The sequence below is a fragment of the Urocitellus parryii genome, chromosome 1 (genome assembly GCF_045843805.1).
Source record: "Urocitellus parryii isolate mUroPar1 chromosome 1, mUroPar1.hap1, whole genome shotgun sequence".
NCBI lineage: Eukaryota > Metazoa > Chordata > Mammalia > Rodentia > Sciuridae > Urocitellus > Urocitellus parryii.
The window spans coordinates 134,204,555-134,217,026 of record NC_135531.1 but is presented as its reverse complement, the minus strand read 5'-3'; the positions used below and the strand labels follow the sequence as shown (position 1 = coordinate 134,217,026).

The window sequence follows — 12,472 nt, the reverse complement described above, 5'->3', positions numbered from 1 at the left end:
TGATAACCGCCCAAACGTCACACAAAAAGGCACAGTTTAAATAAATGAACAGACCCCGCTTTCTTTGTATGATGTTACTTACTGAAGGATGCAAGTTGAACTGCCTTTTTAAAACTGCCAGAATGCATTCTAATTGCTTTATGATTTGTTTCACAACTCAAATTTGGAAGCACATTCTATTTTAGAAGCTTGCTTTACCCATTTGAAAGCACACACATTCCTCCTACCCCAGGACCTGGCATCCTCCAATTTCATGGCTACATCAGGAAAATAAATGTTTCACTTGCCAATGTGAATTGAAGCAGATGTGTGAAATCTCTAATTCACCAGGTTAATCACGAGTATTTAGGGGTGTTTGTGCCTTATTGCATAATCACAAAACCAGACTGTCCTGTTAATTAAAGCAAATTGATTAGGTGTTGGTGTGCCCTTTCACAATGGCAAATCCATATAATTATTTTCATGAACAATATGACTTATTTGTCATAAATATAAAAATTTTAATGGGAAATCTTATTGTGCTCAATAGAGACTAAAAATTAAAATATGGGGGGCTATGAAGCCAATTCAGTGTTTGCCTTTCTTCAACAACCAGGTCACATTCTTCTGCCCATTGACTCAGACTGGATGTGTGTTAATATTTTTTTTTTTTTGCATCTGTACAGCTTTAATAGGATGGCAGTACCCCAGTGCTCAGGGAGCTTAAGGTCAGCCCTCTAACCAGGGGACCTCCTCTTCAAATAGCCCACAGAATAGACATTCCTTCTAGATTCTGGAAAGAATGTTCTGAAAAGTACAGCCACGTTCAGAGTATGCATGGTGCACTGAGTGCTTTGCACAGGGCACCTTATTAAGTCCTATGGAAACCTTGTGAGGCACGTACTATATAATCCCTTGATCACAGGATCAAACTGAGGTTCAGAAAAACTCAGTGTTCTGAAGTCATATAGCTGGGAAATGGCAGAGCTGGGATGTGAACCTGGGTCTGCTTAAAGCTGATGTCCCTCTTGCCACCCTACACGTCCATCATTTACAGATGTCGTCAAGGACGTCCACACTTGTAAGAAGAAAAAAAAAAAAAACTGCTGCTTCTGACACTCAAAGCTAAATTTGCTCCTTCTAGTAGGTCTGCCATGAGGACGTGGAAAGAATTCGGGATTAGGAATTGGGATACCTGGTTATCCAAATTTATATGAATATGGTCACCAGGAGCCTGTGACTGCCCTTCTCAGAAAAGCACTTAGGGCTGAGGGTATAGCTCAGTGGTAGAGCATTTGCCTAGCATGTGTGAGGACCTGGGTCCCATCCCCAGCACCACACAAAAGAAAGTCTCTCAATTGTTTTCCCCTATTGCCTCCAGGAGTATAGTGACATGACTTTCTTTATAAAGCTCCATCTGCAGACCTAATTTTTTCTCCCAATGGTTCATGCCATTGGTACATGAAATATGTTTCTGGACACCATGAAGGGATGTTTTCTGGGTGTTTGTGTCAACAATTGAAGATTAATCCTGATTCTACACATGGAGAAAATCGAAGGGGCAAGAGTCGCAGGTCGTGTGTGGCCTCTGGAGAACTTTCTCAAATTGATTTACATTTGTTCACATAATTAGAAGTCACAGTGCAGACCAGGCCTGGTGGCTGGCACTGCTAAATGCTATTCAGCAAAGATCTGTGCACCAAACCGACAAAGGAGTCTGATTCTGAGATGAGATCTTCAGACTGACTTTTCCCATGTGTTACGGTAAAGCTTTCTTTTTTGCTTTCAACAATGACAAATTCAGCTTACAAAACAGACTGAATCCACTTTGCCCATCATAGAACTTGAAGCAAGATTTCAGAATGGTGGCAGAGCTTCAGAATATCACAACAGGGAAAAATGTTCTGCAAGGGCAACCCAGACACTCTCAAATTGAAACAAAAAAAACAAAGCCCTAAGGACATTCTTCTTTATCCAGTTATTCTACATCCCAAAGAAAACCAAAGTAAGAAATTTTTCTCATGAAGCCATGGATGACATCACATTTTGGGCTAATAAATATTTAGAGGAGGACTAAATGATATGTTGATGGTTGGATACAGATTTCCTGGATGGAATAATATGTAGTCATTAAACATGACCAGAAAGATCATGTATCACCTTGAAAAAGTTTTATGAGGTAAAGTTTAAAAACACATGCAAGATGCAAATGGTATATACTCTGTGGTTAAAACTGGCTGAGTGCAAATCTGTCCATGAACTAGGATTGGGAGGGATTATGCAAAAAGTTAAATAGCCCTTTTTGTAGCTGGTAGGATTATCAGTAACACTGATTCTGTGAAATCAGGATACATTTTGGTTATTCTACCAAAAGAAAAAAGAGGGATGGAAGATAGCCAAGCTGTCATGCTATTTCCTGAGATAGTCGACCCTTCACATCTGATGTGCTGATTTAACTAGCTATGGTTCAAAAGTTTTTTGGGGGATGGAATATAGCTCAGTGGTAGAGTGCTTGCCTCACACGCATAAAGCCCTGGGTTTAATTCCCAGTTCCAAATCAGGAAAAAAAAAAAAAAAGACAAAAGTATTTGGGGAAGAAGAGCTGTATCTATGCTGAAAACCTAAAGGCTTTTCCTCTTGTCATTATTCCCTTAACAATAAAATATATCAATTATTTTCACACCATTTACATTGTATAAGGAATTAGAAGTCATCTACAGATGATTTGAAGGATGTGTGAAAGTTCTATGCAAATTCTGTGCCATTCTATATAAGGGTCTTGAGCATCTGTGGGTTTTGGTATCCAGGGGGGGGTCCTGAAACGAATCCCCCCAGTGGCTACTGAGGGGCAACTGCTGCCCAACAAAGAGCAAATTTGATAGAACCCAACCTCTCACCAACAACCTGTTAGTGCCTCACAGAGAGGGTTAGAGTTATTGAGCAACAAGGGAAAGACACGTAAGACATCTGTGTTGAGGGAGAGGTTTCTCTGAAGGTGTGGGATTATACCAATGCTCTGTGAGGCCCTGCAAGCAAAGTATACTGGAATCCACTGCTCAAGGCTGATAAAGATTCCTGCTCCACTAAACAGTGGTCAGGTTCATGATCCTTCTTCTAGGCCCATCATGCCCATCCCTCTAAAATCCAGTTTTAGCAAAGAACCTTGCCAGGTCAGTTTAGCAAGAAAGTCCCATCTTTGATTTCATATCAGGTTCCTCATCCACCACTATGTTAGCTTTCTGTTGCTGTGACAAATACCTGAGATAATCAACTTTATAAGGAAGAAAGGTTTATTTTGGCTCATGGTTTTGGAAGTTTCAGTCGATGGTCACTTGGCCCTATTGCTTTTGGGCCTGTGGCAGTAGAGTATGTCATGGTGGGGACACATAGTGGAGGTCTATTAACCTTGTGGCAGCCAAGAAGCAAAGAGAAAGGGACAAGAAGGGGCTGGGGGCCCATATCCCCTTCAAGGGCATGCCCCCAATGACCTAACTTCCTTCCACTAGGCCCCACCTCCTAAAGGTTCCACCACCTTCCAATAGCACTGCAGACTGGCAACCAAGGTCTCAACACATGGGCCTTTGGGGGATACTCAAGATCCAAACTAAAACACCCCCCACACCCAGCTGAGGTCCACCCTGATCTGTCTTTAGCAAGAATCCTGTTAGCAGGCAGGGTAGTGACTCAGTGGTAGAGCCTTTTGTCTAGTGTGCTTGAGGCCCTGGGTTCCATTTGCAGCATCACACTCATGCACATATGTGCACGCACATGCGCACACACACAGCATGTTAAGTCGGTTTAGCCAGAATCCCCCTGACCCCTGAGGTTCCTCTTAGTCATTCTCCATCTACTAAGCTACCCCCTGCTCTTTTGCTTTAAATCCCCACTGCCCATGCTGGATTTGGAGTTGTGCCCAGTCTCTCTCCCACTGCAAAACCCCACTACTTATTAGGCTGGCCCTAAATAAAGCTGGCCTTGCTGAGCTTTAACTAGTATCATTAAATCATTCTTTTCTGGAGTGTCATGGAGTCATTTCTTTTTTTGCAACAGGACTCATCCTCTGCTGCAGTGACTATTTCCACTAAGCCCTCCCTTTTTTACTCTGTATCTCGGCTTCTCTGGACGAGTCTGAGTATGAGCCCTTCCTCCCAACCAGAGAACTGCGGGGTGGGACAAACTGCCTATGGGCGGTGGTGGCCTCTGACTCCTCACCCTGAACTTTCCTCCTCCACCCTGAAGCATTTTCCTATTCCAAACTCAGGTCCCCAAAAGTCCCGAAAGCAGATGGTGCCAGGCAAGGCTGTGGCGGCCTCCCAGCCACATGCATCTCATTGTTCCCTGGGATTTGAGATTCCCCCCAAGATTCCTCAATTAGCCAGAGGACTAGAGTCTGCTCCTCTGGAGAACACTGCCTGAGAGGCCAATGGCAATGGGTCAAGGAATAGGGATCTCCAGAGCAGGTGGCCCTGATGTGAGCCCAGGCACACTGCCCTAGGCTGGACACAGAACTCACATAAAGGGACAGTGGATGCAAATGTCCTTCTTATGCTCTCTTGCAAGACACCCTGCAAACCCCAAGGGAGCCCAGGCCTGGTCCTGTGTGCCCTGAACGTCCACTTCTGTGACATTTCTGTGAAACAGCCATAACCGGTCTTGTCTCATAAGGTTGTTGCAGGCAATTTTTAAGATTTTGAATGATCCTGTAACATGGAAAGCTCACATTTTGTAAGCTCATTAATCCAGAGGGAAGTACAGATTTCAGTATTGCCACAGATAAACCCAAATTTACCCACATACATGAACCTTTATGGAACAAGAGCCCTATTGCATATCCCAGTAGATAAAAAGTCCTTTTGCTGGATTTTAAAGCCATGGAGGTGGGTTTTTCCAGAGCATGGTTCTAACCTCTCTCTTATTATTTCTTGGATGGTTACCTATTGGTTTTTCTCTCTCCCTTCTTCTAATAACAGCACTTGGAATTGTCCTTTGGGGGCTGGGATGGAGCTCCGTGGTAGAGCACTTGAATAACACGTGTGAGTCCTGGGTTTGGTCCTCAGCAATGCACAAAACAAAACTGAATTGTCCTTTGGGCACATCCTCTACTTCTCAGTCCCTTCAGTGTGTGTGTGTGTGTGTGTGTGTGTGCGCACACACACACACACACACACACACACACCCCTGAACCTGGCTGGTCAGAGAGGCTGTCTGTCTGGTCTTAGTGATGCACACAGGTAATTCATATTGGACCAACAGAGAGAATTAGGTGATTTCTGTCAGGACAGTTGGAAAAGAGAAACTCTAAAGCTATGAATATGAATTTGGAGACTCTAGGAGCTTCTCAGGCACCTCATGGGAAGAATGAGGACATTCTTGAGAAATATGGAGCCAATACAAAGAAACCCCAAACAAGATGCCTCTAGAGGGTCCAGAAGACATTCACCTGGGCTTCCTGGTTACTCAAGCCATCAATTCCCTTTGAAATCCAAGGCCCTCAGAGGGGTGGGCCTGCCACATTGTTGTATGAAGGTACAAGGGCCCAAAGGCATCCAGAAAGGCTGAATCCAATGAGAAGGACATCCTCCCTGTTCTGGGGACCATGATCTTAACTGCACACGCTCTGGAAGGGGATTTGAGGTCTGCAGTGACATCAGCTACAGAGACAGCCAAGGAGACCCATGCCTGGGAGGGGCAGGGCTGAGGGGGAAGCGGTGCTGTCCAGGCACAGGTGCTCCATGCATGAGTTCTGGGTCAACTGATCTCCTCGGTGCTTGGAGGGGCTGCATCAGTTTTCTCCATCTGAGTAGCCTCTTACTTCCAGCAGAGTGATGTGAAATATTATTATTCCCTGCATATGCCAGAAAAAAGTTAGCCTTCAGAGCCCTGGAGTGCCACTCTCAGTGTGGGGCCACTCTAGCCAGTCACTTTGAGGTCAGAACGGCATCCACCCAAGGGTTAAAGGTCATATGACTCAGATGTAGTTTGTCCCCCAAGTGTTGGAAGCCTGGTCTGTGCTAACATTAGGAGGAGATAGGACCTTTAAAGGGTGGAATCTGGTGGGAAGTCTTTAAGTTATTGGAGGCAGTAAACCTGGGAGGAATTAGAGTATTCCATGGGACCCCTGAGTTGGTTCTTATGTCAAGAACCCCTGCATGGGCTGGAGATGTGGCTCAAGTGGTAGCGCTCGCCTGGCATGCGTGCGGCCCGGATTCGATCCTCAGCACCACATACAAACAAAGATGTTGTATCTGCCGAAAACCAACAAATAAATATTAAAATTCTCTCTCTCTCTCTTTCTCTCACCTCTCTCTTTAAAAAAAAAAAAAAAAAAAAAAAAGAACCCCTGCCTGCTCTGACTTCTGGTCTCATTAAATAGTCTCGCCCACTTGTGTGCATTCTTAACTTTGTAATGCCATCCATCATTATGTGACATAGTCAGGAGGGTCCTCACCAGAGCCTGCACCATGCTGTTTGGACTTTACCTCTCAAAACTGTGAGCTAACTAAACCTCTTTTCTTGATAAATGGCCCAGCCCCAAGTATCTCATTATAGTAACAGAGAATGGACAAATACAACTATAAAGACTAGGATTGTGCCAGAGAGAATCTCAAACTTCAACTATATCTGGAGGCAGAGCTGGATGTGGATAGAAGAATCTTGAAAGAGACATCAATTTTGTGGTTGGAGGATGTTCCCAAAGTGTGGAGTTTGGGAAACACCAAAGTGAAAGGAAAACGGACTTGTTAAAGTTGACAGGACAAAAAATGACTGCCTCCCCGTCATTGACTCGTTTCTCCTTGGAGGATATCTTGTCCTCCCCTGGAGTGACAGTAGTGACAGCATTCTGTAGGACCTGGCTGACACTCTTGGTTGCTCCCCAATAGCCATTCCCAGTCTTCTTTCCTAACAAAGCCTCAATTCTATTCCAGTGGCAATGTGCCCAGCCTCAGGCGATGAATCAAGATTGGCCAAAGCCTCTTTATTGGCAACCCCATTACCCTTGCCAGTGAAAGGGTGGTGACCATGTGACCTAGTTTGGGCTGATGGCTATAAGAGAATTCTACAGAAAGATGATGGGAAAGTTTTTCCCCCTGATTTAAATAAAAGAAAAAGTTTCACAAAAAGCTTTTTCCTTTGTCCCTTCCCAACCTTGGCTATTCTGGTTTAAAGACACATGTGTGGAGCTACAGCAGCCATCTTGCATTCATGAGGAAAGGACAAGAGAATGGCAGATGCAATCTGTCACCCGGGTGTGACCAAGTCATTGAACTAACCCAAGATATCTTGACTTTCTTCCAGGCTTTTCTTATACAATTCAGTGACTGTCATGTTTAAGCAACCACACTCAGATATTCCATTACCTGCCATCAAAAGTATATACATTGACTGTACTAGTTCATTTCCCATTACTATAATGAAATACCAGTGACGACTGGTAACCACCATATAGAGGAGGAAGCTGAGGCTCAGGAAGCTGAAGAGGCTGGATGACAGCTCTAACTAGTGGGACAGATCTGAAACTCTCCCCAGCTGATGAGAAGCTGCATCTGCTCTGCCCTGCTCTGCCTCCTGGTTAGGAATTCACTCAGCTCACAGTGTCCCCTGGTTCAGGAGCTGTGCCTTGAATCTTCAGAGCCAATGTGGAAACATCCAACTCAAAAATTCCAAAAACTGAAAAGAACACACCAACAGTTGGCCTGTTCTACACATGCTGCTATTATTATAAAGCTCTTCCAAACTGTGGCCTTTAAAATAAAAAAAAAAAATTTAAGGCAAGAAAAGAGTGGAGAGAGAAAGTAAGCATGCCAGAAAGTAATTGGAAGGAAACTTTTTTTTTCTTTTTTTCTTTTGGTTTGGGAGCCAAGAAATGCCAAAGAAACAAAAGTAGTTATGATTTACATTCTATGTCTAGTTGTGCAGGGATTAAAAAATAGTCATCTTTATTAGAATGGACACCACAGAGCTGTCCTGACAAGTAGATACACTGCTACAAAGGCTGGAAAGGCTACAACTGATTTTGAGTTTGATAGAAACTTCACTAATATACATAGTTGTAGGGAAGGAAAGCACTTTTATTTTATTCCCAGTCTCTGGGCTTTTCTTGTTTTCAAACTGATTGGTCTGGACAATGGAAGGCCAACAGCCAACAATAAATCCATTGTAAGCTGGAAATAGTCTCCTCTGAATACAACTAAATATTTCTTTAATCCTTGCATTAAATTTTTTTTTACTGTCATATAAAAGCTATGCACTTTAAAGCGTAAGCTTTTGTAACACTTTTTGTGTTAGTTTTGTAACACAGTAACTAGAAGACTGATTAATTAGGCAACCTACTTACCAGCACTTTCATAGTGAAATATCAAATGTTTGTTTTATATCCATATTTTCAAATTACACTAAAGACACTATCAGGAATGGGTCTTGCTCAGAAATTTTGTGTTTATATCCTAAAAACTATTTATTCCCTTTTTTCCATGGGAAGGGTCTTTAATAATCAAGCAATAACAAGAATATTTCTTTTCTGTAGCTTCTGTATCTACATTATCAGGCACATCAGCCAGTCCCAGAAAAATTTATGTCACAGTTCTGTTCCCAAGGGAACAAGGAGAGTGGGTCTCCTCCTAACAGTGGCTTTTGTTGGCTTTCTTTTCTTTTTCCTGACATTAAAGTTGTGTGTGGTTGGCAAGGATTTTTTTTAAATTTGGGCAGGGTTTCTGCCTTTGATACTCTGAAAATGAGTTTGTTGGTAAAAGACAAGCCACAGGCACCTTCACACATAATCGCTTCGGCACTGACTTAGAAGAGGCTCCACTGAGAACAAATCTGAGCTTAGAAACAAAAAAAAAAGTTCAAGTACAAACATTCTTCCCTTACAGATTTTCAGTTTGATATTTAGTTATCCTTTGTATCTAGCGGTTCAAAGAATTAACTACACATCTATTTAAAGCCAATTACTGGTTCCCCATAATGGGCCTCTCACTGTACCCTCATCTCAGCCAGGGAACTCACTGTCATGAAGCTGTATACATTTCCCATCCAGCAACATTTACAAGAAGCATAGCTAGTAGCAAGAATTGATTGATGTCCAGAAAGAGAGATGCCCACTCATGGGGGACACCTCAACAACCAGAAGCTCAATACCAACTGGCATCCACATGAAGCCATCTCTGACTCTCCACTGGCAGGGCAAGGTGGGCAAGCACAACACAAGTATCCCAGATACTGAACTCTGCATAGTTAGTAGTATGATGTGTCCAAGGGTATAGCAAAATCTTGAGTGGGAATCTCAGGATTCTAAAATTTCCCTTTGCCTTTCTAATCAAGAGTGGTAGAGGGGGGGGGGAAGAAAGAAAGGAAGAAAGGGAGGAGAGAAGGGGAGGGGATAGTAGGTGGAGAAAGAAGGAGGAGGGAGAGGAGAAGGAGGAGGAGGAGAGGGCAGCTGAGCTCTGTCCACTAAACCATCTCTGTCCTCTAAATCATTATTCAATCACCACAGTCCACCTAAGTGACATTCTGGCAGAAGTGTAATGAAGTAGTCTTTTCCCGCTGAAGTTCAGGACTAAAGAATCAACATTTCTGAGCAGTGGCTACTTTCCCAAGACCCCCCATCCCTATTAGTACAGACATAATTTGTTAAGTTCCTCTTAAGGTTTTACCAGGCCTTCTGATTTACTCAATAAGGGCTTGTGGTTTATTTTTACTAAGTCCGCAGGGCCTCATGGTAGAAAGAACAGCTGTAGTTATAGCCTTCACAGGTAGAAACTTTACGGGCCCTCCATAAATCAATTCAACACCCTGGTCTCTAGGGATTTGCCAAAAGATAATAGACAGCAATTATAAAACCATTGCCAGGAGTTGCCAGCAGGGTTCGGGGAAATTTTTGAAGTCTGTAGGCACTTTCAAGGGGGAAGAGAGGAAATCATTTTAGGAAACAGCAATTTTGCCCAGAATCAAGTAAAAGAGATGTAAAACTGGCTTAAAGTGACTAAGAAATAGGTGTGGTGAACAAGGAGGTATGATATGTGTTCTTCCATTCTCCCTACGATGCCAGATTAACTTGACAATGGATACAGAGTGCAATATATGTTTGGTGGTGTGGATGGAACCCAGGGCCTCGCTCATGCTAAAGAAGCACTCTACCATCAAGCTACACCTCCAGCTCTCCACAGTGTGACATATTAGTAAGGATCACAGTAGGCTATGGTTTAGGGAATTGGTGGTAACAGGCCTGCCCTCCCTGTCCTCTACCATGAAACACTTGCCTCATTTCCTACAGCACTTGAGGATGTCCTTTGGGATCTTGGGTAGCCACCCTTCCCAAGAGGAAGAGTCCACTCAGGCAGGGGAGATGGCAAGGCCAAAAGCAGCTCTGGCCAGTGCATTGGTGCCTGTTCCTGTTCTATGGGGAGAACTAATGCACCAAACCCGGAAACTAAAACCAACTTTGAGGTCCCAAATGTGGCTCCTGCTCTGAAGACAGCAATCCTAACTCTTTAGATGAATCTCAGAGACTCACAGGACATTACCAACCTGGAGTTGGGGGATGGATCAAATTCGCATTGCAGGTGTGACAACTCAGGATGCGATGCGTCCCCACTGCTCAGGTGGCATCACTCGAAACCAGAATGTAGATGTCGGGCCTTGTTTTTACTTCCCCTCAACCTACCCAGCTAATGTGGACACCGCGCTCAGTCACGGCAGCCTGGGGGCATAGCATATCCAGGATGGAGCTGCTTCCAAACTTTAGTTTCCAAACTTTAGTTAGCACCTAGGACTAATGCGACCCCTCCAAGACCCTGAAGCTTGTCTTAAGTTTCCCTCTACTGTGGCCACCGGCTGCTTCAGGTAGACCAGTGATGGGAACTAGAGTCTGCGGACACTTCCAGCGTGAGCCTTGTCATTAACTGGGGCTCTCCACCGCAGGCGGGAAGTACTGTGTCCTAGTGCACACAACTGAGAAGACCAGCTCCCAGGACAGTTACTCCAAGTCTGTGGTCTTAATTTTCCCTTCTCCTGCTGTTCCCCTAAATGGTTCTTTTGGCTTTCTTTCCCCCTATCCGCAAACCCTGGCAGAAGATTCTGAGGAGGGAGCAAAGACAGCAGGACCACTCTGGGTCGGCAGCCCCAGTCTCCATCCTGGTGTGGGCCTCCTAGATGTCCTCTACAGCGCCCAGCCCCAGGGCGACCCCTCCCCAGGGCAACAGACACGCCGCCCCTGGCTCTCGGAGCACTGACCTTCCCCCAGCTCCCCCGTCCCCGGATTCCGGTGGGACCACCCCTGCCCCGCTCCCGAGCGCCTCACCTCGCGCAGCAGACGCTCCAGGTGCGGCTCGGCCCAGGCGTCCAGGGTGCCCGGCGGCCCCGAGCGCCGCAGGAGCTCCCGCTCTTCCTCGAGCGCCGACACCCGGCCCTGCAGCGCGGCTGCCTGGGCGCCCAGCAGCAGGCAGGCGGCCGCCGAGCCCACGGAGAGCAGCAGGCACAACGCGCTCACCGCCCGCGACCCGGCGGTCGTCGCGGGGCGCCCTCCGCCTCCGCTCCCAGCGGGGCTGCTCTTCTGCGCGTCGTCGCAGCTCCCGCCACCACCGGCGCGCTCGCCTAGACTCATGGCGTGCTTGACGCACGAGGGCTCTCCGAGGGTACCACGCAGAACTGGGGCAGCAGACTGAGCGCACAGGAGAGCCCGAGGCACGAGGACGTCCCAGCGCGGGGCTTGGCCTTCGGGTAGTAGCGGATCGCGGCGCACGCCCCCTTCTCCTCGCCAGCTCCTCCACAGCGGCCACTTCGGACAGTTTCCTCTATGCAAATAGACCCTGCCAGAAAAGGAGCCGGGACCCACCCAGGGGAGGAGCGGCCTGGTCGTTCTCCCTCGGCGAGGGGCGGGGGCGAGAAGGGAGTCAGCTCTTGAGAGCTATTCGGGTGAGCCAGACTGACCCAGTGCGCCGCGCGCCCTCAGCCCTCACCTGGCCCGGGCGCCGGGTTACATACATCCCAGCGTGAGCGCCTTTGTGACTTCCAGGCCATGGTCTCCACAGCGATCCCCAAAAGTACGACATGCGTCCAGAGAGTCAGTGCGTCTTCTGCAGCCCACTCATTTTGGAGCGCCAATTGTGCCTTGGGAGCATTCACCTAAACTTTTGTGATTTAACCTTTCGGACACTTTTTAAATAAAAGTTCAAACTCCAAATCCTGAGGAAAACAGTGGTTCGGTCCTAGATGGTGGCTTAGCGCCGCTTGGCGGCCAAAAAAGACGTCTGCAGATTGGCATTTAGAGACACAGTCAGAACCCAGATTGAGACAAAGAGAAAGATGCCTGTTAGAATCTTAATTCTCTCACCATGTATTATAGGTTAGGTATGGTGCTAGAAACAAGATGAGAAGACTTTGTTTCTGACCCAAAGGGAGAAGTTAGTTGAGAACAGACTATATAACAAATGGGAAAAGATGTGGAAAGGAACTCCAGCTTCTGAACTCGATGACTTAATTTTGCGGTAGAAAC

The 12,472-nt window shown here is 46.0% G+C and overlaps 1 protein-coding gene across 1 annotated transcript in view; it reads right to left on the bottom strand.

Moving 5' to 3' along the window:
• The window catches only part of Col23a1 (collagen type XXIII alpha 1 chain), a 350,791-nt gene extending 339,044 nt beyond the window's left edge, over positions 1-11,747 (bottom strand). The window contains exon 1 of the mRNA XM_026413108.1: positions 11,279-11,747. Coding sequence (XP_026268893.1) covers positions 11,279-11,581 — 303 coding nt within the window. The 5' untranslated portion in view covers positions 11,582-11,747. The remainder of the gene's footprint in view (positions 1-11,278) is intronic.
• Positions 11,748-12,472: the final 725 nt, after the last annotated feature.